Below are 27670 nucleotides of genomic sequence, written 5' to 3' on the forward strand. Positions count from 1 at the left end.
TATTGGTCTATGTATTTATTTGTTCCATTATTTAACTGTTAATTACTGTATTTGTTTTTTGTAATGAACATGAAGATGCAGATATGGCTTAGACAAGCTTAGATAAGGGAACAAAAATAGTCCAGAGATGGGAATATGAGCCTGGAGGAATATTTTGTCTCACCGCCAGTCGAGCTTTTGACTTCCGATGTACATGACAGCAAAGTGGTTTTCTCTTCATCAGAACGTCTTACGGAATCCGGTTCATAGACATCGTCTCCGGAATTCCTTTCTGGAGGTTGATCTTCATAAGCAAATTTATGGTATAAATAAAACAGAAAAAAATCAATGAAAATAAAAACAAAGGGCAAGTTTTTTTTTTTTTTTCCTCAGTAGGTTAATTTTAATCCTTTCCCAACCTCAGTCATTGTAATAACATTCTTCAGCATGATGCCCTGTGCTGAGGATATGTTTATTGATGTCATTGATAATGCATGCCTGCTGTCTGGCAAATGAGGAGTTTGCTGCATCCTGTAGTGGAATACTGCAATTGTCTAATATACTCAGTATTAAAAAAATAATAATACATTCATAATAAATTATATATATATATATGTGACAGGCTAGGTTATATATATATATATATATATAAATCCTTGCCGTCCGGCGCTAACTGAACAAATAGTCTCCTCTCTATACAGTGCGGGGCTGGCCCCGGTCACCCACAAAACATGCGGAAAAGCAAACCTTTTTAGTCCAACATCCAGGGATCCTCTCAGGTTCCTTCCTGAGTCTCAAAACCAGAGAGCCCTATTGTGCTCTGTTCCTGGTCATTTAAAGTCCAGCTGAGTGTGGGCTCAAGTGGAGCAGAACATCTGGACCGGAACCTAGCCTGCCACAGAGGCTGGAAGAAACCCGGACCGGATTCCGATTCAATACCTTACAACAGAACGAATGGGAGGTGAAATGTAGTGATTATCCACTATATCACCTCGCATACCGTCACAATATAAATATATATATATATATATATATATATATATTTATTTATTTATTACACAGCTGTGCATGATAGCCAATCAGCTTCTAACTTCAGCCTGTTCAATTAAGCTTTGACAATAAAACCTGAAAGCTGATTGGTTACTATGCCAGATTTTGCACTCTCCAGCTTTAGTAAATCAACCCCACAGCTTCTATAGTATAACTTTTGGATGAAGTGGTGAGGGGTTACTGTTAGGAAGATTCACCCTTACTCAGGGCTGTCTTAATGCATGAGCAACCTTGGACACTGCCCAGGGGCCCCAGGTGCATGGGGCCCCCATGATAATCTTGCATTACATCATACTTGCCAACTGTCCTAGATCTGCTGGGATAGTTACACTTTTTACTAAGCTTTCTCAGGATGGCCAGTGTTCCGGAACCTGTAGTTTGCCCTCCTGATCCCAGTATCTTTCCCTTCTGACCCCCCCCCCTATACGTTTCCCCTTCTGCCCCCCCCCATACTGTGCCCTTTGTATTGATTTAGTCTTCGATTTATGGCATGTTTTCTTATTGCTTAAAATCAATTTTATTGAAAGCACTAATAAATATATGTTTAATTTGATCAACTATTTATACATGAATTCTTGAGAGTAGGTGCATATATTTGGGGCAGCCTGGTAGGGGCCCAAGTGCATTACCCTACCCAGGGGGGCCCGTACTGTAATGTTATTAAGACAGCCCTGCCCTTACTTCCTGTCATATAAATGATAGTGGGAGACAACTCTTCAGAATGGACACAGGCAACAATAAAAGCCTGAGAATTATTACTAAAATTTACTGACAATTTCTCATTTCTAAAATTATTGTATCTAAATAAAATGTAAATGTTGATATAGTTTGGTATTGTGTGGTGAGGTTTTTTTATTACTATATGTATCTCTGCTGGGCAGATCGGCTCTCCCTGTCCTGGTGATCACTCTGAAGGAAAATCTAAAATTTGGAGATGTAATAGGAATAGAAGGGAAATCCTCCAATGGGGGTGCTTGCTCCACCGACGTCTCCTAAAATTATTTTATTTGTCCCACTTTAGAGGAATTTCCTTTCACGTCTTGTGTTTACAGCAGTGGTCATCAACCCGGTCCTCAGGGCCCACTAACAGTCCAGGTTTTATGTATTACCTTGGGGGAGATGCAGACTAGAATACTGCAATCACTGAGCAGCACATGATATCACCTGGGATGTATTTCAGTTATCTTGCAAACCTGGCCTGTTAGTGGGCCCTGAGGACAGGGGTGATGACCACTGGTCTACAGGACAGAAAGTGAAAGAAAATTCCTCAATGGGAAACAGATGGCAAAAAACAAAAAAAAAACAAAATACTGACAGGTGTAATAACTATTCCCTGCTGTATCCAAAATGAAAAAATTGTGTTTTGCATACGTTCCTGCAGAAGGCCGTTCTAAATACTACATACAGGGACAGGTACCTGAGTGTGCCTGGTGTCTGCGGTTTCCTGATGAGGATCGGGATCTGCCTGAGGATCCCTCTGAATTTCTGTCACTCCGTGTTCGGGTTCTGTGCCCAGAAGCTCCATCAGTGTTGCCTGTTGGATGAAGAGCTTGTCTGAGACATATACTTAAAGTGGAGTTCCACCCACTTTTACAACTCTTCAGCATCCCTCATTAAACTGTGCACTGTAAACGAATTGGATATTTTTAAATTTTTTTTCTCAGCACCTACTGTATATCTGCTGTATTTATTTTTCACTTCCTCCTCCCTGTCCGTGGCCCATCACATCATTTCCTGTTTGCAATGCCTTCTGGGAAGGGGCGGCAACTTCCTCTGACACTGCCGTTGCTATGGAAACCTAACCTGAAACCTATTACACTGCTTGTGCTGCACTGAGCATGTGCGAGATCTGCAAGGATGAGATCCAGGAAGAAATACAGTCTGGCTTCAGATGCCCACACTTAAGATGGCCACGGCCTGCTGTAAGTTTAAAAAATAACAAACTCCTGCTATAAACTAACAAAACAGACCTTAGGTTACAGACTAACTTTACTAGAATACATTAAGCGTGTGTATTATAGGGGTATTTTAATTAAAAAAAGTATAATTTTGGCCGGAACACCACTTTAACAAAAGTTAAAGCACAACATTCCCAACAAACACGTTAAACTGGCTGTAAATGGGTGCTGCGATGGCCACAGGCTGGAAACTGAATATAATCAATGCAAGAAGTGTGTCACCAGCACACCGAGGATCTCCAGAATTGGTCAAAAGCTTTATTCAGGGAATATATCATAGTTACAATAGCCATTGCCATTGTATTGAATGTACCGTATTTAATCGGCGTTTAACACGCACATTCATTTTAAGAGGGAAGTTTCAGGGGAAAAAAAACTTACATTTTAAATAAAGAATTCTGAAGCAAAATAAGGGTCAGTGCCCATCTGCAGCCTCATCATTGCCATCAATGCAGCCTCACCATTGCCATCAACACAGCAGCCTCATCATCGCCATCAACGCAGCAGCCTCACCATTGCCATCAATGCAGCGGCCTCAACATTGCCATCAATGTATGCAGCAGCCTCAACATTGCCATCAATGTGTGCAGCAGCCTCACCATTGCCATCAATGCAGCCTGATTGATGCCCATCTGCAGCCTAGAGGGGACGGGGGGGGGGGGGGGGCGAGCACCAACAGATTACATACAGTGAGAATCTCCTATGATAGACAGAACAGTGGTCCAATGGCGGCCCAGGAGACGGGACTTCCCATTACAGAGGCCGCCAAGTAAACAGGAGATTCTCACTGTATATAATCTGATGGCGCTCGTCCCGCCCCCCTCCCTGTCCCCTCAGAGGCATCTAAAATTAAAGTATTGGCGTATAACACGCACACATTATTTGCACCCGATTTTCATGGTGAAAAAGTGGGTGTTATACGCCAATAAATACAGTACTTATAAAAGGTCCCAGGGGGGCTGTAATTTTGTAAATCATTCTATAATGGTTGACCTCAAGTTTTGTTTAAACTATTGGTAGAGGAACCAAGTCATTTACAAGAACAGAGAGGTGAGGATTCTGGAATCTTAACCACAAGCTGAAGATTGGCCAAGCCATAGTTGGACAGAGGATAAAGCTTCCTTGGATGGTCAATGTCTACTTGTAGCCACACAAAATGTTATTAACTGAAAAAAAAAAAAAAATATCAAAAATCAAATCAGTCTTTTCTTCCAGAAACCATGGTAACAACATTCAGTTTGTAGTGAGGATTTCCTAAAATCCCCCTTCTCTTGTGTATGGTCTCTACTGCTGGGTCGCCTGTTGTGCTGCAGCGACCTCTGCCACTTGGCGGTTGGTTTCCCGCTGGGCTGCACTGGCCTTTGGCAGGGCCTTTATTATTTCCTCCATCTTCAGAAATTGCCCGCTGAATCCACCACGTGTGGGGAATTAGCGCGTGGGGATCACCTTTTTCTGAATGACAGTCAGCAAACGGACACTTTCTTCAAAATCTGGCAGGAGGTTTGCAAAATAAACACAAACAAACAGTAAATTAAATCCTTGCCATCCGGCGCTAACTAAACAAATAGTCTCCTCTCTATACAGTGCGGGGCCGGTCCCCGTCACCCACAAAACATGCGGAAAAGCAGACCTTTTTAGTCCAACACCCAGGGCTCCTCTCAGGTTCCTTCCTGAGTCTCAAAACCAGAGAGCCCTGTTGTGCTCTCTTCCTGGTCATTTTAAGTCCAGCTGAGTGTGGGCTCAAGTGGACCAGAACATCCGGACTGGAACCTAACCTGCCACAGAGGCTGGAAAAACCTGGGCCGGATTCCGATTCAATCGTTTACAACAGAACGAATGCGAGGTGAAATGTAGCGACTATCCACTATATCACCTCGCATACCGTCACAAATATATATATATATAGTGCAGCTGTGCATGATAGCCAATCGGCTTCTAACCTCAGCTTGTTCAATTAAGCTTTGACAATAAAACCTGAAAGCTGATTGGTTAATATGTCAGATTTTGCACTCTCCAGCTTTAGTAAATCAATCCCACAGCTTCTATAGTATAACTTTTGGATGAAGTGGTGAGGGGTTGCTGTTAGGAAGATTCCCCCTTACTCAGGGCTGTCTTAATGTATTAGCAACCTTGGGCACTGCCCAGGGGCCCCAGGTGCATGGGGGCAGTGCTGTGTCTTGGCCTAGGCCGACAAGGCCTAGGCCTAGGGCGGCACTTTGCGGGGGGGGCGGCGGCTTTTCGCCGCCCCCCCGCACGAAAATCCCCCCCATCCATCCTCCCCACGTCCCGCACAGATACAGCCTCCCGTGGCTTGCCTTGCTATATATAATGTGCACCGCACTCAGCACTGGCAGGAAGGAGCGTGTACTTGGCGGTGGCGGCAGCGGGGGGCGTGACCGCCACCCCCATAAAACAGACCATGAGTGACTGTCAGTGTCACTGGCCATACCTGGTATACAATGCACATACTGGTGGAGGCGGAGCCGGAGCCTAATGCTCCGCCTACCCACCTCTGCACAGCATCATTGCAATGCTCTCCAGCTCGGGGAGTCGGACGGGTCTCTCTGTAACCAGAGGAGGAGGAGGAGGAGCAGCGAAAGAGAGGAGGACGACGGCAGAAACACTCAGGTAATTGTTGAGAGCAAGTGAATCCATTTACATATATCCATTATGGATATATGTAAATGGATTGAAACAGTGAGCCAGGAGTCAGGACCGATTTAAAAACTTGTATATACAGTTACCCAGGCAGCTTTTGTAACGCTGCCACTGAGCCCCTCAATTGCCGCCACTGTGCCCCTCAATCGCCGCCACTGTGCCCCTCAATCGCCGCCACTGTGCCCCTCAATCGCCGCCACTGTGCCCATCAATCGCTGCCACTGTGCCCATCAATCGCTGCCACTGTGCTCATCAAATGTCGCCACTGTGCCCATCAAACGCCGCCACTGTGCCCATCAAACGCAGCCACTGTGCCCCTAAATCGCTGCCACTGTGCCCATCAATCGCCGCTACTGTGCCCATCAAACGCCGCCACTGTGCCCATCAAACGCCGCCACTGTGCCCAAACGCAGCCACTGTGCCCATCAAACGCCGCCACTGTGCCAAACACAGCCACTGTGCCCATCAAACGCAGCCACTGTGCCAAACACAGCCACTGTGCCCATCAAACGCAGCCACTGTGCCATATCAAACGCTGCCACTGTGCCCCCACCCGCACTAACCTGTCTCGGTGGGACATCTCCTCGATGTCTTCTCTTCCCGTCCTCTGCTATGATTGGAGGCCTGATAGGGCGTGTCTTAAATAGGAAGGGTGTGGCCTTGACAGGAAGGGTGGGTCGTATTTAAATTAGGGGGTGCATGAGTTTAGTCAGGCCTAGGGCAGCACAAAACCTAAATACACCACTGCATGGGGGCCCCATGATAATCTTGCATTACATCATACTTGCCAACTTTCCCAGATCTGCTGGTATAGTTACACTTTTTACTAAGCTTTCCAAGGATGGCCAGTGTTCCGGAACCTGTACTTTGCCCTCCTGATCCCCAGCATCTTTCCCTTCTGATCCCCCCTATAGGTTTCCCCTTCTGCCCCCCCCCCCCGTACTGTGCCCTTTGTATTGATTTATTCTTCGATTTATGGCATGTTTTCTTGTTGCTTAAAATCAATTTTATTGAAAGTACTAATAAATATATGTTTAATTCGATCAACTATTTAAACTTTAATTGTTGAGAGTAGGTGCATACATTTGGGGCAGCCTGGTAGGGGCCCAAGTGCATTACCTTGCCCAGGGGGCCCGTACTGTAATGTTATTAAGACAGCCCTGCCCTTACTTCCTGTCATAGAAATGATAGTGGGAGACAACCCATCAGAATGGACACAGGCAACAATAAAAGCCTGAGAATTATTACTAACATTTACTGACAATTTCTATTTTCTAAAATTTATGTATCTAAATAAAATGTAAATGTTGATATAGTTTGGTATTGTGTGGTGAGGTTTTTTTATTACTATATGTATCTCTGCTGGGCAGATCGGCTCTCCCTGTCCTGGTGATCACTCTGAAGGAAAATCTAAAATTTGGAGATGTAACAGGAATAGAAGGGAAATCCTCCAATGGGGGTGCCGTTCTAAATGCTACATACAGGGACAGGTACCTGACTGTTCCATGTGTCTGCGGTTTCCTGATGAGGATCGGGATCTGCTTGAGGATCCCTCTGAATTTCTGTCACTCCGTGTTCGGCTTCTGTGCCCAGAATCTCCATCAGTGTTGCCTGTTGGATGAAGGGCTTGTCTGAGACATATACTTACAAAAGTTAATGCACAACATTCCCAACGCACACGTTAAACTGGCTGTAAATGGGTGCTGCGATGGCCAGAGGCTGGAAACTGAATATAATCAACGCAAGAAGTGTGTCACCAGCACACCGAGGATCTCCAGAATTGGTCAAAAGCTTTATTCAGGGAATAAATCATAGTTACAATAGCCATTGCCATTGTATTGAATGTACTTATAAAAGGTCACGGGGGGGCTGTAATTTTTTAAATCATTCTATAATGGTTGACCTCAAGTTTTGTTTAAACTATTGGTAGAGGAACCAAGTCATTTACAAGAACAGAGAGATGGGGATTCTAGAATCTTGACCACAAGCTGAAGATTGGCCAAGCCATAGTGGGACAGAGAATAAAGCTTCATCGCATTGACAACGTCTACCTGTAGCCACACAAAATGTTATTAACTGTAAAAAAATAAAATAATTACTCTTTTCTTCCTGAAACCATGAAGACATGTTTGACCAGTCTTGTGTGGAGGAACTGGAGTGTCCTGCACAGAGCCCTGACCTCTACCCTTCTAAACACCTTTGGGATGAACTAGAATTTTGATTTCAAGCCAGGTCTTCTCATCCAGCATTAATACTTGGCAAATGTTCTTTGGGCCTTTGTGGGCAAATTCCCACAAACACACTCCAAAATCTCGAAAACCTTCCCAGAAGAGTACAGGCTGTTAATGCTCAAGGTTTGGAATCAGTTGTTCAAAAGCTCATGTATACGGTATATTGGTGTGGTGGCCAGGTGCCCACACTTTAAATAACTCAGCATATGAGGATAATTAGAATTAAACCAGAATCATCATTATCTTATTGGAAGGGCGTTGTCAACAAGGTTTTGCCACTATATAAAGCAACATATTTGAGCAGGGGCTGCCCCAAAATGTTTGCAAAGGAATGGCAGTGTTGGCTTTTCATCCACAGACATGCTAGATTGAGTTTTTTCTTTGATACTACAGTGATAGTCCTAATGTTTCCCCCTTGCGTGGACTCAGAGTCTTATCCCTCGTACACACGATCAGACATTCCGACAACAAAATCCATGGATTTTTTCCGACGGATGTTGGCTCAAATTTGTCTTGCATACACACAAATGTTGTCGGAAATTCCAAACATCAAGAACACGGTGACGTACGACACGTACGACAAGCCGAGAAAAATGAAGTTCAATAGCCAGTGCGGCTCTTCTGCTTGATTCCAAGCATGCGTGGAACTTTGTGCATCGGAATTGTGTACACACGATCGGAATTTACGACAACGGATTTTATTGTCGGAAAATTTGAGATCCAGATCTCAAATTTTGTGTGACGGAAATTCCGATGGAAAATGTGTGATGGAGCCTACACACGGTCGGAATTTCCGACAACAAGCTCCCATCAAACATTTTCCGTCGGAAAATCCGACCGTGTGTACGGGGCATTAGTCTTAGGCAAGGATGCCTTCTTGTCTTATGTAGTCAATGCTCTGTACTTGAGATGTACCTAAAGGAGTGGGCCAATTGTCTTTTTTTTCTTATGCACTTTATAGAAATGTTGCACATATGGGAAGGGCGGAGTGGCTGGGTTGTTCTTTTCCATAGTTAGTTGATTATGTTAGATAGGCTCATTGACTTGGTGGGATTTATCATGGGGTTGTATACTGCTGCCATTGATTGTACTGTTTTTTTTGTTTTGTTTTGTTTTTTTTTCTCATTTTTAAAAAAGGTTTAATAAAAACAATTTTCCACAAAAGAAAAAAAAAAAGGTCCAAAAGAAAAATCAGAATGCAGACTGCCTCTTTTAATGGAATTAACTTTTATGTGTTTTTTGTAAAATTGGACTTACTGGCCTTCTCCTGAGTCACTGGTTTAGATGGTGGTCTTTTCTGCCACTCACTCGGTCCTGAATTTTCAGAATCGCTCTGTACAGATGACTTTTTATTACTCGTAGTGTGAGAGGTTGCCGCTGGGGTAAGAGATGCAAGAATTATGGAGCGATTTCACAATGTTATCGGAAGTGCAGAAAGTTCAACTTAGTAGAACTATAGGACTATAAAACTTTTTTTTCCCCCATTTTGGATAGAGCAAGGGAGGGTTATAACTCCTGTCTGATTTATTTTCACCTTCTGTGTCCCATTGTGGAGATTTCCCTTCACTTCCTGTCCCATAGCCAAAACAGGAAGTGATAGGAAATCCCTGCAAATTAAGGAAATTCCTTGGGGACCCCCAGGTCACCAGAACTAGTGTCCTCATTGGAATATTTCCCATCTATTACTTTTCTGGTGACAACCCAATATTTGGGGTTTTCTTTCACTTTCGATGATAATGGTAAAGAGAACAAATATGGAGGATGAATCTCCCTAATGGGGACACAGGCAGCAATAAAAACTGACAAGGGTGTTAATCCATCTCCACTCTATCCCAAACCCCCAAAAAAGTTTTGCCTCTAGTTATACTTTAAATATATCTCTAGCATAGAGAAGGGAATAGCTAAAACTCTGTAAGGTTTTAATTTTGTTGTCCCATTGGGGAGATGGTCCTTCACCTCCAGTTTTGTAGACATAACAAGAAGTGAGAGGAAATCTCGCCATAATGATAGAAGAATTTCCCATAGATAGCTGTTCCCACAACAGGTGTCCCAATTGAAATGTTTTTTCACTCTTTTCTCTATTGACATCTGTAGAGTTTCGGATATCCCATCACTATAACAAAGGCAAATACCACCATGACAGACAGCAATTAAAACATGAGAGAGGTTTTAAGCACTTCCTCACTTCATCAAAAAAAAAAAGAAAAAGGTTATGACTAAAAAGTCACATTAAATTGGCTCTACAACCCATACAGGAAGCTGTGTCCCATCATACCTGAGTTTGGATAAACCCCAGTCCCCGGTGATGACCTCCTTTCACTCTCGTTGTTCTTCTGGCTTATTAGTGGGATTTTTTTTTCATCAAGTTCTGAGACTTCTTCTGCAGGATGAGGATGCATTTAAGTGAAGTAATTTAATTGTTCAGTTTAAAAATAAACCAGTATGGAAAGTATGGCTTGCACTTTATGATATTTTAGATGTCCTGTGCTAACCAAACTGCCATTAATCTCTTGGTATAATCTCCCGATCTTGGTGGTCTACAGTGTCGGTGTTGGTCAGATGGTGCAGGCATTGTTATATTTTAGCTCTAGGTAATCAGTGGGTATGAAGAATACAACCCGGTTCCCCCTTCTCCCCTTTCACTCTCATGGATACAGGCTTTAAGATGGTCCAGATCAACACGTGACACATTTTAGCAATAATTTAATGGTGCTGATTGGACAGAAGCAAAATTAACCTAAAGGACAAGAGATGGAGAAGAAAGGATCAACATCCCATAAGATGGATATACCATCATAGAGTAAGTTAGCACTTACAAGAAGAATAAGATTAAAATGCAATTTAGAGGAATGAGGAAAGATATCACTCTCTGTGTTGTTGGTACTGATGATGATTCTACATACCATCTAAGAAGACCTGTATGATCGGCTACATATAAACAGATGACCAGGAATGCTTCAAGCCTTGGATTTGTCCAAGACTCAACAGGGTGCTGATTCTTGGATTTTAATGGTGAGATCAGGTAAACGGAGTTACCAGGTCTGTTCCCCACCACCGACTCTCAATCTACCCACAGTGTACCCTATAACTAAAAAAACTCTAAAATTAAATCTAACATGAAGTGTGGCATCATATGGTTGGGCCAATGGGTGGACCTTTGATCTCGGGAGTGGGGAACTCTTCAAATCTCCAGAAGATATAATAAGCTTGGTGGTAAATCACCCTCTGCACCACCCACTCATATACAGTACATTCATTTCTGTATCTCTGTTGGTTGGGCTGAACACTGTTGTCCTGTGAAACTTTATGTACATTTTTTCTGTATGAATGAAGGCAAAAACAAAAGTTGTTGGGACATTTTCTCTCCAGGTCGGAAGTTCTTCATTCTTAAGAATAAGCAAGCATGAATCAGGAGAATGCAGCATTATGGTCAGTAGATGGAGTTGACGATCATATGGGATCATACAACCCCATATACACAATCCTATACCCACTTTAGCCATGCATTCAGTTTTTTAATTTCCCCCTGTCTTTCCTGTGTTGCGCATGGCACAGGCAATATTTCAGAGAATATCACCTTGGAGGTCCTTCCCTTCAATTTGCAGCCTAGTTCTTTAAATTGGTTCTTGAGGAGCCTCCACCTTCCATGTATTCTGTCATTGGTTCCAATGTGGACCAAGAAAGCTGGGTCATGCCCAGCCCCTACCAGTAAATTATCATTTTGGTCCACCACATGCCGAACCCTGGCACCAGGGAGACAGCAAACCATTCGGTTGAGGCGATCCTGATGACAAAATATTCTATCAGTCCTTATTATAGAATCCGCTGTTACCACCAACTGTCTAGGCCTACCTGCACTACCCTTACCACCACTACTAAATGGGCTGCTCTCCTGGATGGTAGGGGCAGCAGTAACATCTAGGGCTGCCACCTCTGAGCTTGCCACCCCCACATCTTCACCCAACTTGGCAAACCTGTTAGGGCACTCAAACCCAGGGCTGGCTTTTCTTTTCTGTGGGCCCCTACCACTCCCTCTAACTACAGTAACCCATCTTCTTACCTGATAATCCTGACTTACCCCTCCACCCTCTCCATCAACCCTAATAGCCACCTGCTCAGTGAGCAGAAGACTCCTTTCAAGGTTGTCAGTTCTGCCCAATGTTGCAATTTTCTCCTCCAGATCTCTAATGTGAGCTTCCTGAAGGGCAAGCTGCTCATATCTGTATCCATCCTGGAGCTGTTGCTCCATTGTTGTATACATGCGACACATTGTGCACTACACAAAACCTTTAATTTTGCTAGCACTCATTATACCAGTTACAATGATAACCCCATCACGCCGAGCGTACACATATATGCAGCCTTGGCTTAAGGGGGTTATGCCGGGATGATATGCAGCTGTAGGCATCATCCCGATACCGTTTCCTAGAGCGGGTGGTTGGCTTTCCAGGGATAACAACTGATACGGCTAAAAGCAGCTCGGTTGTTATCCCGGAGGAGCGGGAGGGGACATCCACCCTCCCGCCACCTTTAGCCACTCTTCCCGGGCCTCCTGTGCCACCGGGAGACCTGATCCGCCTCTTCCGGCGTCTAGACACAGACTGGCACGAAGCCAGAAACGGCTTTGTTCCAGTCTCCTGTATGTAAACACGGAAGCGACGTCACAACGTCACTCCCGTTTACTCAGCTGCCAATGGCGCCAGTTTTTAAAAAATATACAATATTCAGAATCGCCGTTTTCAGCAATCTAAATACCTTGAAGTGCAAAGGAGGGATTTGGGGTCTTATAGACCCCCGATCCCTCCATTAAGAGTACCTGTCACCACCTATTACTGTCACAAGGGATAAAAAAAAAGCAATAAAAAATAAATAAATTTGTAAATAAATAAGAAAAAACATTTTTTTTTAAAGCGCCCCCCGTGCTAAAAACAAAAAGAATTATGATTTTTGCTTTCTGCTATAAAACACACATCCAATAAAAAAAATGTAAAAAAATCTAATTTCTTCATCAATTTAGACAAATATGTATTCTGTTACATATTTTTGGTAAAAAAATCCCAATAAGCGTATATTGATTGGTTTGCACAAATGTTATTGCATTTACAAACTATGGGATATTTTTATGGACTGTTTTTTTTTTTTTACTAGTAATAGTGGCGATGAGCGACTTATAGCGGGATTGTGACATTGTGGCGAACAAATCAGGCACTTTCACACTGGGGCAGGCATTGATGGTAAAGCGCCCCTATTTTTAGCGGCGCTTTACCGTCGTTTCTGCATTGCTTTTCGGCTGCCTTTAACCCCCGCTAATGGCCGAAAAAGGGTTAAAAGCGCCCGCAAAGCAGCGCTGCAGCGCCGCTTTGTTGGCGCTGCCCATTAATTTCAATGGGCAGGGGTGCTTTAGGAGCGGTGCATACACCGCTCCTAAAGCGCCTCAAAGATGCTGCTTGCAGGACTTTTTTTAGCGTCCTGCAAGCGCACCGATCCAGTGTGAAAGCCCTCGGGCTTTCACACTGGAGTGAGAGAAGAGGCGCTTTACAGGAGCTATTTTTAGCGCTATAGCGCCTGTAAAGCACCTCAGTGTGAAAGTAGCCTAATGCCGCGTACACACGATCGGACTTTACAGCATACTTGGTCCGGCGTACCATATTTCGACGGACAATTCGATCGTGTGTGGGCTCCAGTGTCACTGTATTAATGACACTGGCAGGGAAGGGGCTAACATCAGGGGCAATCAAAGGGTTGAATGTATGCCTAGGGAGTGCTTTCTAACTGTGTAGGGGAGGTGCTTGTATTGTGAGAAGACAGAACTGTGTTCCTTTTTAGCAGAAACACAAGATCTCTGTCTTCCCATGTCACAGAACGGCTATCTGCCTTGTTTACATAGGCAGACCGCTGTTCTGCCTCTGTCGGGAATGTTCGTCGGGTCCCCGTAAGACAACGGGTCCGCCGATTGGCTCCTGCTGTGTCCAATCACAGTGGTAGCGGGTTGCCAGGGGGGCGCGTGTGTGTTGCAGACCTAGAAGCATGGGATCACGTGCCTGTACCTGCAGTATATGTACATGGGGCAGTCGGCAACCGCTTTAAGCATTCCTCCCCCCTTCCTTTGCCATATTTGGCATGTTATTTTTTTGGGAGGGGAGTGGGCACCCGCTGGATCCTGGGACAGGTGAATGTCTGTTTATTAAAAGTCAGCAGATACAGTTTTTGTAGATTCTGACTTTTAATAAAAACACAAAAATGACGATGTTTTAGTAATCACAGGTACAGCTGCAGATGGGCACCCTCACTGGAGTAAAAGCCAAGGGGGGGGGGGTTCAGCCTAAAAAATGTGCTGAAAAACTCGGCTTATACTCGAGTATATATGGTAGTTCACTTTATTTTGTGTCAATGAAAACATTCGACCTAAAGAGAAAAACAGCCCAATGACATTTATTTTTGCCCACATTTGCACGAAACGAATGTACAGTAAATGCAATTTCACAGGATAAATAGTAATGTAAATTTGTTTTTAGACATGCCCCTTAGCAACAACTGGCAAGTGTAGAGCAGACAGTGTGTTGTATTTTTGTTGCTCGCACCTGTTTGGCTTTTCCCTTCTTTCCAGTGTTGTTTGGGGGGAACATTTTTGGTCATTGCCAAATCCGTGTCATCCAATATAATGTCAGCTGCTTCTTCATCCTTGGGTTTTCGTGGTTTGCGGAGTCTTTTCCACCCTTTTAAGACACAAAGGCACACAAATACACTCTGTTTTAGGACCTATTGTTCTTTTTCATCCAATAAAATATAAATCATCTATAAATAAAGAATTTAAAGGGGAGCTATTGTAGGGTAAAATCACAATGTCGGGTGCCCCTGCGGTCTCCAAGACAGGAACTGAGAGGAGAGCGGAGTTCTCCTTTAACCACTTACCGCCCAGCGACTTACCCCTACATCGCTGGATTGGAAGGGTGATGCATCGCCGAGATAGACATGTGCAATTAGTTTCATTACGAATTCGTTTTCGGATGAAATTCAGCATATTTGTTCATTCGGAAGCATCCGTATGAACAGAAGACTCTTTTGATGAAAGCATACGAAAACAAATTTTCAGAAAGAACGAAAACCCGAAAGAATGAAAATCCAAAAGAACGAAAGTCCAAAAGAACGAAAAATCCGAAAGAACGAAAATCCAAAAAAACGAAAATCCAAAAAAACAAAAATCCGTAAGAACGAAAAAACGATTCAACCCAGGAATATAATGAATCAATTACATTCAGATAATTTAGTTTTTTGTTATTTTTTTATTAAATTAATAACTATTATTATAGTTTTAATTAAAATTATTATTACTATTATTATTATTATTATAAACTATTAAATCATAGGTATTGGAATTCCTTTTCAAATTTGGCTAAATTAACTGTTAGTGAACATAACGAATACGAATGCATCCAAAATGATGAATTATCCGAAGTAACGAATGGCGCATCTAAAATGAATGGAATGTAACAAATACGGATGCATCCGAAATGACGAATTATCCAAAGTAACGAATGGCACATCTAAACAAACGGAATGTAATGAATACAAATTCATCCAAAATGATGAATTATCCGAAGTAATGAATTGCGCAACTAAACGAACAGAATGGAACGAATACGGATGCATCCAAAATTTCAAATTATCCGAAGTAACGAATGGCGCATCTAAACGAATGGAACGGAATGAAGTACGAATGCATCAGAAGTTACGAATAATTCAAAGTAATGAATGCCGATCAGAAGGAATGATCCGAAAAACGAAAAAAAAAAATACAAACTGAGCGAAAATGAAAATAAACACATTTTTCGGTAGTGCACATGTAATTTTTTCAGCTGGCGATTCTGAAGCTGCTAAAGAGCCGCCGTATTACTGTTACAGGTTTTGGAAGCCCCCCCCTCGCCACCGCCGTCACTTTTACCGGGCTCTTCCGAGCAATCGGCATCCAGTTCCTGAGACACAATGAGAGGAACGGATGTTGCTCCTCCCACTATGTGACATCAGAAACCTGAAGCGGTAAGGATTTTCTCATTTTGTTAAAATGTGAAAATTGTCAGTGCTATAAAAAATACCTGTAATAAACAATAGTAATAATAAGAAAACAGATGCAGGGACTAAAATATTGGGACCTCCTATATTAAATATAAGTGATTTCTCCCATTCAAGTCCACCAATAACAGACAAGGTTTATGTGAAGTCAACCTTTAACCCACCAGCCAGTCGTGCAGTAAATGGGTGCTAATAATGTACTGTATTGGGCATCCTCACCTAGTCCTGCGATGGCCAGAATGAGACTCAGGACAAAGAAAGGACTGAGCACCAACCACCAGCGTTCCCGCTCCATGATCTTGGGGGATCCCCAGAACTGGAAAAACACAAATATTAGACAATGCTGGAATACTTTAGTAAATGCCTATTAATAGCAATTGGTGCATTCTTATTATTGTAATACCTTGGTCCATAAATTACTGTACAAGAACATTCAGGGAAGAACTCAAGAAGTCTTTGTCGAGCCTTGAGCTCAAACCCTTTGAACAATGTTGGGTTGAATTGGAAAGCAGATTGTGATTACAAAAAGATAAAAACCACTGGAATCCACCTATATTAAAGTGTCAAAAATTATGATAATTGTGATTGATCAGCCGATACGTCGGTATGATGGGGTATCTCCCTTGTAGCAGAATAATAATCTAGTGAAAGAAAAAAGGGGGGGTTGGGACCAAGTCCCAGGACTGCAATCAATTAGAGAGTCACAACGGAATTGATCAATGAAAAATACAGCTTTATTGATAATTGCACGAGATTATTAAAAAAATGTATGAATCTCACTGATGTGGCACCAGGGCCATATGGGTGAGATGAGTTCCTTCACAAAAAACACCACCACTGACTTGTATTGCACACTGTAGAAAAAAAGATTAATAATAAACAACATTGTTACATTAAAAACAAGCATGCTGGTACATCCTGCCCCATATATTCAGATCGGCTCTGAGCGGTGGTCTCCCTGAAATGATAAGATAAAGACTCTGAGCCTGTGAGGATAAAAGTCCCTTGTTTTCCAAAGTGGTGCCAACAGTAGGGTGACCAGACATCCCCGGTTTCTGGGGACAGTCCCTGGATTGAGGACACTGTCCCCGGACCAAGTCTGTCCCCAGTTTTGTCCCCGGATTGGATTTGAACAGGGGCTGGGGCAATTTCAAAGCCAGTCAGTGCAGAATTAAAAAAAATAATATCTTACTAGCTTAGGGGGTTTATTTTTTCCATTATCTGTGCCCCTTTCTGATGATCATGTGCTGGTCGGAGCGGAGGGAATATTTCTTCAGTTTTGGGTGCATGCCCATTTAGCCCCGCTCACATGTTCTTCTGCCTTGGCTCAAGTCCCGGCCAGCCGCCTGCCTGCTTATCTCCTTGCCTTCCCTGGTGGAGTGATGTTCCTCCGCTCCCCACCCAGTAGTAGCCGGGGCCCTGAGAGTAATACCTAACAGGCTGTGAGGCGGGCAGCGGCAGCGGCGGAGTCACTGATTGCTACCATTACTGGTAAAGAAAAAATATGTCCCCAGATTTCATTTTAAAAATCTGGTCACCTTAGCAAACAGGCCCCCTGAACTGACTTCATATAGCCTTGTACACAGATGCCCTGGCCCGGGCTTGATGAATGAAAGGTAAAAAAGTCAGTAGGAGTGCACAGTAGGCAGTGAATCCGTGAATGGGATGTAGTATTAACAAGCATGTGGCTAACAATGAAAGTCCGGCCAGCAGGGCCGGATTAACATAGGGGCTTTTGGAGCTGCAGCTCCAGGCCCCCATCATAATATAGGCCCAAACACTCTAGATAATACATTCACCATGGCCCAGCCGTCGGCCCCCGGCAACTATATACCTTAACATTGCCAGGCAGCTGCATTATTTATAGGCCCACATATATGTCAGTCAGCTCAAATGTAATTGCGGCGATGCAGAGAGCACCGTTGCAGTGCGGGCGGTACCAGTTCGCCGCCGAGGCTGAGCGTGCCCGCACACTGTAGGCGGAGCTTGACGTCCCGGCCGGCGTGACGTCATCCAGAGGCCTTCCCCGGCGTCCCCGCAGGCTTGATTGGGAAAGGACTGGAGTGCTGTGTGCGGGCAGTACTGCGAGCCAGGAGAAGGAGGATCTGCATTCAGCATTCTGCACAGCACAACTAAGTTCAAGTAAGCCATGGGCGCTGGGCGGCCCGCTGGGGAAGTCAATGGCAGACTCAGGCAGATAAGTTCTATTTGTGAAATTGTGCAGCAGTGTGCAGGTGTATACTAGTAATGTGTGTACTGGCTGAAGTGAAGTGGTTAACTTACTGTTTTTTTTGGGGGGGGGGGGCGGCTATATAAGTGCAACTCATCACATTAATGACTGTGCAGGCAGCCCATCAGTGCCCATTTAGTGCATCTCGTCAGTGCCACCTATCAGTGCCCGTGCCACCTATCAGTGCCATCCAACCAATATCAGTGCAGCTCATCAGTGCCACCTATCATTGCCTATTAGTGCAGCTCATCAGAGCCTCCTATCAGTGCTGCCTATCAGTGCAGCTCATCAGTGCCACCTATCAGTGCCCATTAGTGCAGCTCATCAGTGCCAGTGCCACCTATCAGTGCTGCCTGACAGTGCAGCTAATCAGCACCGCCTATCAGTGCCACCTTGTCAGTGCCCATAAGTGCTGCCTGTCAGTGCCGCCTATCAGAGCCCATCAGTGCCCATTAGTGCAGTTCATCAGTGCCACCTATCATTGACCATCAGTGCTGCCTATCAGTGCAGCTCATCAGTGCCACCTATCATTGACCATCAGTGCCACCTATCAGTGTTAGTGCCACCCATCAGTGCTGCCTATAACTGCCCATCAGTGCCGCATAATAGTGCTGCCTCATCAGTGCCAACTTATCAGTGCCCATAAGTGCTGCCTGTCAGTGCCGCCTATTAGAGCCCATCAGTGCTGCCCATCAGTGCCCATTAGTGCAGTTCATCAGTGCCACCTATCATGGACCATCAGTGCTGCCTATCAGTGCCACCTATCATTGACCATCAGTGCCACCTATCAGTGTTAGTGCCACCCATCAGTGCTGCCTATAACTGCCCATCAGTGCCGCATAATAGTGCCACCTTACCAGTGCCCATAAGTGCTGCCTGTCAGTGCCGCCTATCACAGCCCATCAGTGCTGCTCATCAGTGCCCATTAGTGCAGCTCATCAGTGCCAGCTATGATTGCCCATCAGTGCTGCCTATCAGTGCAGCTCATCATAGCCCATCAGTTCTGCATATCAGTGCAGCCTCATCAGCGCCACCTTATCAATGTCCATCAGTGCTGCCTAATTGGTGCCCATCAGTGCCTATCAGTGCTGCCTCATCAGTGCCGCCTATCAGTGTAGCATAATCAGTGGACATCAGTGAAGAAGAAAAATTACTTATGGCAAAATATTATAACAAACTAAGAAGAACATTATTTTTTTAAATGTCTATCTTTTTTTCATGCTTAGCAAAAAATAAAAACCCCAGTGGCGTTTAAATACCACCAAAAAAAAGGTCTATTTGTGTAAAAAAAAAAAAAAAAAAAAAAAAATTACAAAAATCAAAACACATTCATTTCAGTGGGTGCAGTCTTAATCAATGTGACTCAAGGCGCGGGGACAGTAATTCCAGTAATTTTATGGGATCTTGGTGCGATTTGAGTGCCGTAGACTGCAATTTTCAATCATAAAAGTTGCAAGAAAGTCACATGACTTTGGGTTGCAGCAGTGTGAACTGAACTCTGCCATCTTGGGGTCCCTCCACAGTGGGCGAACTGCCAGGGCCTAGTCACAAGAGCAACCCTTATGTCCCTGGTAGTTCCGCCATTGCTGCAGGTGGTCCCTTGTTGGTGTCTTTTTATTCTTGATACATTGTATCTCTGGTCTGTGGTCATTTTTCAGGTGAACATCTTTGGCCAGTTTTGGGTAGGTTTTTGGACTTTTTTGCATGAGTTTCTAGTTTCTAGCTTTTTTTTTTAAATTCTTTTTAGGCAATTGAAAGTTACCAGATAAAAACACATGCCTTTCAGACCCTCCCATTGAAGTCTACTGGGGGAAAAAACAGTTGACTCTGATCTAGAAGAAGCTCATCTAATTTTTGAGCTGCTGTCTTCAAGCGGCACTACACTCAGATGTGAATGGGCACCATTCAGTATAATGACAATACTAGTGTTAAGTGTTAAAACACTTTTGGTGGAGCTTCAAATAGCTCAGGTATTAACGGGATCTTAAAGCGGTTGTAAACCTCAGATATGAGATATGAACAAAGCATATCCCTCTATAGTGTGTACATATGTCACTTAAGAGTACTAAGTGTCATTTCTGCCCACTGCTTTATTCCTCTGCTGTCAACATGAATCACTTCTGTCACCATTTTTTACTTGGTGTCAGGAAAACTTGTCAGAAGTGATTCATGTTGATTCATGATAAAGCAGTGAGCAGAAATGACACTTAGTGCTCTTAATTGACATTAAAAATGACAAAAATGTCATATGGGTACAGTGTTGTATGACCATGCAATTGTCATTCAAAGTGTGACCGCGCTGAAAGCTGAAAATTTCCATAAAAAGGCCCACCGAAATCCTCAGCCCCAGGCCCATGATGCTCTTAATCTGGCCCTGCCGGCCAGTGTAAGATTTGGTCAAATAACAATGTATCCATGCAGGAATCAATCAGTAGATCTCCAGAATTCCAAAGAAAAATAAAGGCACACATGAATGTACATAGTCCATTTAGCTAATGCAACAGGCTGTAAACACCTGCCAGAGTAGTTCAAACACCATGCCACTGCAACCCAGTCTAATAGCAACAAGCTGTGACCGCAAGTTTCAGTGTGTAAGGACACATAAAGCCGAGTGTTTCTTTCATTGTATGGATGCACAATGACCCCCATCAACGTGGCCGTGAATCTACCATTGGTCCACACTAGGGATGAGCCGAACACCCCCCTGTTAGGTTCGCACCAGAACATGCGAACAGACAAAAAATTTGTTCAAACACGCGAACACCATTAAAGTCTATGGGACACGAACATGAATAATCAAAAGTGCTAATTTTAAAGGCTTATATGCAAGTTATTGTCATAAAAATTGTTTGGGGACCCGGGTCCTGCCCCAGGGGACATGGATCAGGGCAAAAAAAAGTTTAAAAAACGGACGTTTTTTGGGGAGCAGTGATTTTAATAATGCTTAAAGTCAAACAATAAAAGTGTAATATTCCTTTAAATTTCATACCTGGGGGGTGTCTATAGTATGCCTGTAAAGGGGCGCATGTTTCCTGTGTTTAGAACAGTCTGACAGCAAAATGACATTTCAAAGGAAAAAAAGTCATTCAAAACTAATCGCGGCTATTAATGAATTGCCAGTCTGACAATACACATAAAAGTTCATTGATAAAAACAGCATGGGAATTCCCCTCAGGGGAACCCCGAACCCAAATTAAAAAAAAAAAAAAATGGCGTGGGGGTCCCCCTAAATTCCATACCCTTCAGGTCTGGTATGGATTTTAAGGGAAACACCGCGCCAAAATTAAAGAAAAAAAATGGCGTGGGGTCCCCCCAAAAATCCATACCAGACCCTGGCAGGAAAAGAGGAGGGGACGAGAGAGCACCCCCCCCCTGAACCATACCAGGCCACATGCCCTCAACATTGGGAGGGTGCTTTGGGGTCCCCCCAAAGCACAATGTCCCCATGTTGATGGGGACAAGGGCCTCATCCCCACAACCCTTGCCCGGTGGTTGTGGGGGTCTGTGGGCGGGGGGCTTATCGGAATCTGGAAGCCCCCTTTAACTCTCTCCGGCTGTAATGCTGTCTGTGCGCTCTGCTATGACTTATATAGGCGGTGACCCCGCCCCCCATGACATCACTGTCCCGGGGCATGCTGGGACTGTGAGGTCATAAGGGGGCGTGGTCACATAATCCTATGTTATCCTACAGCTGGAGAGAGCGTCATGTCAACATCTCTGGAAGAGAAGAGGGAAGAAGACGATCCAGATGTCCAGGCTCCTCTGCTAGCAAAAGAGCGGCAAAAGAGCAGAAGATAGCGGAGGAGCCCGGCAGAAGGAAGAAGGCACCGGAGAAGAACCAGAGAGCGTGGAGACGACACCGGAGAGAGGGAGAAGAGGACTGAGAGACCCCCGAAATCGGAAGAAGACCCCTGGAGCTGCCTAATAAATTACTTTTAAAACCTGCGTAGTGTGTTTTTTTTTATTGACACTTTTTTTCCCTAGGTGAATGGGTAGGGGTACCATGTACCCCATACTCATTCACAAAGGGTGGGGGGCCCCCTTATTAAAGGGGGCTCCCGGATTCCAATAAGCCCACCCGCCCGCAGACCCCGACAACCATCGGCCAGGGTTGTCAGGAAGAGGCCCTTGTCCTCATCAACATGGGGACAAGGTGCTTTGGGGTGGGGGGGGGGCGTTTTTTCGGCGTAGGGGGTACCCCTTAAAATCCATACCAGACTGAAGGGCCTGGTATGCCCCCAGAGGGGAATTCCCTCTCGAGCTCGCGGCAATAGGAAAATTTGTTTTTCCTATTGCAGCCAGCATAAGATGTACAGTAACCTGTCGCCGAGAACCAGCGCGATGGGTTCGCGCTGGAAACATTCTCGCGGCCGTGTCGTGTGGTTTGTACAAAAGTCCGATGCTTTTGTGTACACACGATTGGACTTTGCTCCATCGGACTTTTGTTGCCGGAAAGTTTGTCCGTTCGCACAGCCAACAAAAGTCCGATGGAAACAGAAAAAGTTTGTCCGATGGATCGTACACCCGGTCGGATGTTGCTCTAAAACAGCTAATTTGCATGTTTGTTGTCAACAAGTCCGATCGTGTGTACGGGCCTTTAGAATGATCATTTCATAAGCACAAACGTCCAGATGAAGTGCTTGTTTAAAGCACAAAACACGTCGATGTAGCGTTGCTTTAGACACAGGCAGCCCCCCCCCCCGCACCCCACTTAATCCCTGACAGCAGCGGGATGATCCCTGTTATTTTTATATTGAAGGAATGAGCGATACTATGGAATTACCTAACAGCTCCCTCCAGTGGCCAACACCATCTGTGCAGTGAACCGGATACAAACTGATCCATTGCTTTCTATGCAAATGACTGGCCACACCATTAGACACATGGAAGTTTCCAAGTCTGCATGTCAGCAGCTTCCCTTTGCCTGACCAGCCGGAACCTCAGCGTGTGAAATAAGGATGAGCTCCGGCGTGTTCACAAGCTGCACGTGCAGAGCCCGCCAGGAAGTCGGCAATACGCTGCGCTAATCACAGGCAGTGAGACATTTCCCGATCTCTGCAGTCGCACATCTGGAAATGTCTCACTGCTTGTGATTAGTGTTGTGCAGTGCCGAGTTCCTGGTGGGCTCGGCACGTGCAGCATGCAAACACGCCGGAGCTCATCCTTAGTGAGGAACACCTCCAGGAAGGTTTCAGTGATCACAGACGAGGGAAGGGTAAGAACCCCACATGCTTGTTAATACTACATCCCATTCAAGGTTTCACTGCCTACTGTGCACTCCTACTGACTTTTTTGACCTTTCATTCATCAAGCCCGGGCCAGAGCATCTGTGTACAAGGCTATATGATGTCAGTTCAGGGGGCCTGTTGACACCACTTTGAAAAATAAGGGACTCTTATCCTCACAGGCTCAGAGTCTTTATCTTATCATTTCAGGGAGACCACCGCTCAGAGTTGATCTGCATATATGGGGGTAAGTGTACCAGCATGCTTGTTTTTAACCACTTAAGGACCAGCCTCGTTTTGGATTTTAGGTGTTTACATGTTTAACCCCTTCCCGCCGAACGTACGCACATATGCGTACTCGGCTTTCCGGGGTTATACCGGGATGATGCCCGCAGCTGCAGGCATCATCCCGGTACCGTTGTTTTCAGCGGGCGATCGGCTACCCATATATAACAACCGATGCGGCTAAAAGCCGCTCGGTTGTTATACCGTAGGAGCGGGAGGGGACATCCCCCCCTCCCGCCGCCTCCCGCTGCTGTTACCGGGCCTCCCGTGCAATCGGGAGTCCTGGTGTCCGTTCGGCTGCCTTCGGCGGCTGGGGGCGGACTGGAACGAAGCTGCGAGCGGCTTCGTTCCAGCCTTCTTGTTGAAAACGCGGAAGCGACGTCATGACGTCACTTCCCGTTTACTCGGCTGCCAATGGCGCCGAATTTAAAAAAGTACACAGTATTCAGAATCGCCGTTTTCAGCGATCTGAATACTTTGAAGTGTAAAGGAGGGATGGGGGGTCTTTTAGACCCCCCATCCCTCCATAAAGAGTACCTGTCACCACCTATTACTGTCACAAGGGATGTTTACATTGCTTGTGACAGCAATAAAAGTAAAAAAAAAAAAAAAAATTTAAAACACAATTTATAAAAGTACAAAAATAAATAAAATAAATAAAAAAAAAAAAAAAATTTTTAAAGTGCCCCTGTCCCCGCGAGCTCGCGCAGCGAAGAAAACGCATACGGAAGTCGCAACCTGCATATGTAAACGGTGTTCAAACCACACATGTGAGGTATCGCCGCGATCGTCAGAGCGAGAGCAATAATTCTAGCCCTAGACCTCCTCTGTAGCTCAAACCTGGTAACCGTAAAAAATTTTTAAAGCGTCGCCTATGGAAATTCATAGGTACCGTAGTTCGTCGCCATTCCACGAGTGCGTGCAATTATAAAGGGTGACATGTTTGGTATCTATTTACTCGGCATAACATCATCGTTCACATTATACAAAAAAATTGGGGTAACTTTACTGTTTGGATTTTTTGAAATTCATGAAAGTGTCACTTTTCCAAAAATTTGCGTTTAAAACACCGCTGCACAAATACTGTGTGCTAAAAAATATTGCAACAATTGCCATTTTATTCTCTAGATTCTCTTCTAAAAAAATATATATAATGTTTGGGGGTTCTAAGTAAATTTCTAGCAAAAAATACGGATTTTAACTTGTAAACACCAAATTTCAAAAATAGGCTTAGTCATGAAAGGGTTAAAACAGGTTTTTCTGCTAGAAAATTACTTAGAACCCCCAAACATTATACATGGTTTTTCTTTTCTAACACCCTAGAGAATAAAATGGCGGTCATTGCAATACTTTTTTTTGCACCGTATTTGCGCAGCGGTCTTATAAGCGCACTTTTTTTGGAAAAAATTCACTTTTTTGAATAAAAAAATAAAACAGTAAAGTTATCCCAATTTTTTTTTTTATATTGTGAAAGATAATGTTACGCCAAGTAAATTGATACCCAACATGTCATGCTTGAAAATTGCGCCCGCTCGTGGAATGGCGTCAAACTTTTACCCTCAAAAATCTCCATAGGCCACGTTTAAAAAATTTTACAGGTTGCATATTTTGCGCTACAGAGGAGGTCTAGGGCTACAATTATTGCTCTCGCTCTACCGGTCGCTGTGATACCTCACATGTGTGGTTTGACCACCGTTTTCATATGCGGGCGCTACTCGCGTATGCGTTCGCTTCTGCGCGCGAGCTCGTCGGGACAGGGGGGTTTTAAAAATTTTTTTTTTTATTTTTATTATTTATTTTACAATATTTTATTTATTTTTACACTGTTTAAAAAAAAAAAAAATTGTGTCACTTTTATTCCTATTACAAGGAATGTAAACATCCCTTGTAATAGAAAAAAGCATGACAGGGCCTCTTAAATATGAGATCTGTTGGTCAAAAAGACCTCAGATCTCATATTTACACTAAAATGGAATAAAAAAAAAAAAAAAAAAAGTCATTTAGAAAAATGACATTTGAAAAAAATATGCCTTTAAGAGGCGTGGACGGAAGTGACGTTTTGACGTCGCTTCCGCCCAGCAGTGTCATGGAGACGAGTGAGCGCCATCTTGGCCTCACTCGTCTCCAGACACACCACAGAGGAGGACGCGATCGCCTCCGCTGCTACCGACGGCTCCGGTAAGCGGCGGAGGGCACCGGATCGCGGCGGGAGGGGGGGGGCCCTCTCCCGCCACCGATAAAAGTGATCTCGCGGCGAATCCGCCGCAGGGACCACTTTTATCTGAAAGCCGGCCGCCGCATGAAAACGGGGATACCGGGGTTATGGCAGCTAGCTGCTGCCATAACAACGATATCCCCGTTCAAACTTAGGACGTACATCGTCGTGCGGCGGTCGGGAAGTGGTTAATGTGACAACATTGTTTATTATTAATCTTTTTTCTACAATGTGCAATACATGTCAGTCCTGGGACTGTCTTGGTCCCAACCCCCCCCCCTTTTTATTTCACTGGAATCCAGATTGTGAGCCAGGTCTCCTCATCCAACATCAGTACCTGACCTCACAAACAGGCCCAAATTCCCGCAGGCACCCTCCAAAATTTTGTGGAAAGCCTTCCAAAAACATTGAAAGTGGGTCAACTCTATAATAATGGTCATGATGGGGTCAGCTCCAAATTAATGACCATGGTGGAGTCAACTCCATTATAAGGGCCATGGTGAGGTCAACTCCAAATGAATATGCATGGTGGGGAAACTCCATAATAATGGCCATGGTGGGGTCAGCTCCATATTGATGGCTATGGTGGTGTCAGCTCCATAATAATGGCTATGGTGGGGTCAGCTTCATATTAATGGCCATGGTGGGACAATTCCAGATTAATCCATATTAATGGCCATGGTGAGAAAACTCCAAATTAATGGTCATGGTGGGGTCAACTCCATATTATGGCCATGGTGAGAAAACTCCAAATTAATGGTCATGGTGGGGTCAACTCCATATTAATGGTCATGGTGGGGTCAACTCCAAATTAATGGTCATGGTGGGGTCAACTCCATATTAATGGTCATGGTGGGGTCAACTCCATATTAATGGTCATGGTGGGGTCAACTCCATATTAATGGTCATGGTGGGGTCAACTCCATATTAATGGTCATGGTGGGGTCAACTCCATATTTACGGCCATGGTGGGGTCAACTCCATATTCATGGCCATGGTGGGGTCAACTCCATATTCATGGCCATGGTGGGGTCAACTCCATATTCATGGCCATGGTGGGGTCAACTCCATATTCATGGCCATGGTGGGGTCAACTCCATATTCATGGCCATGGTGGGGTCAACTCCATATTCATGGCCATGGTGGGGTCAACTCCATATTCATGGCCATGGTGGGGTCAACTCCATATTCATGGCCATGGTGGGGTCAACTCCATATGAATTGGCCACGGTGAGGTCAACTCTATTTTAATAACAATGGTGGGGCAATTCCATATTATTTGCAAGGCAATGGTGGGACAATTCCATAACAATGGCCAAGGTGGGACAACTCCAAATTACTGGCCATGGAGGGGCAACTCCATTTTAATAGCAATGGTGGGGTGAACTCAAAATTAATGGCTATGGTTTTAGAATGGGATGTCCAAGTAGCTCATAAGTGTGCTGGCCAGGTGTGCTCAAACTTTCAGCTATATAGCTTAAAATATAATATAAATAAATGTTCTATAGGTCCTTTGGGTCCGTCCTTGTTATGTGTACTAACTACTTTGACTGCTGAAGTGTATACATGTAAAATGTCCCTGGTTTGCTGGGACAGTCCTGCATCTTTTCCCCGTCCCATTGATGCTGTGTCCTGGGCCATGTCCTGAGATCAAAGCATCGACCTTATTTGAGTTTTTGCGTGTGTGTAGTAACTTATTAATTACATTGATCTGGACTGTGAGTGGGTGATCCGTGTATATTTGAAAGTGAGGACTGGATGGGACCAAC

General features: G+C 44.4%; 1 protein-coding gene across 11 annotated transcripts in view; it reads right to left on the minus strand.

Annotated features, from left to right (window-relative positions):
• The window catches only part of LOC141148280 (interferon-induced very large GTPase 1-like), a 203949-nt gene that overhangs the window by 34388 nt on the left and 141891 nt on the right, over window positions 1-27670 (minus strand). For 5 of the 11 annotated variants that reach the window (XM_073635562.1, XM_073635559.1, XM_073635558.1 and 2 more), the window contains exon 10: window positions 164-283. In XM_073635562.1, the coding sequence (XP_073491663.1) occupies window positions 164-283 (120 nt within the window). Of the gene's footprint in view, window positions 1-163; window positions 284-2446; window positions 2564-7139; window positions 7257-9133; window positions 9254-10151; window positions 10257-14457; window positions 14593-16165; window positions 16263-27670 lie in introns of all 11 variants that reach the window. The other 6 variants (XM_073635563.1, XM_073635567.1, XM_073635564.1 and 3 more) reach the window with 6 other exon arrangements.

This window comes from Aquarana catesbeiana, linkage group LG06, assembly GCF_042186555.1.
Source record: "Aquarana catesbeiana isolate 2022-GZ linkage group LG06, ASM4218655v1, whole genome shotgun sequence".
Taxonomy (NCBI): domain Eukaryota; kingdom Metazoa; phylum Chordata; class Amphibia; order Anura; family Ranidae; genus Aquarana; species Aquarana catesbeiana.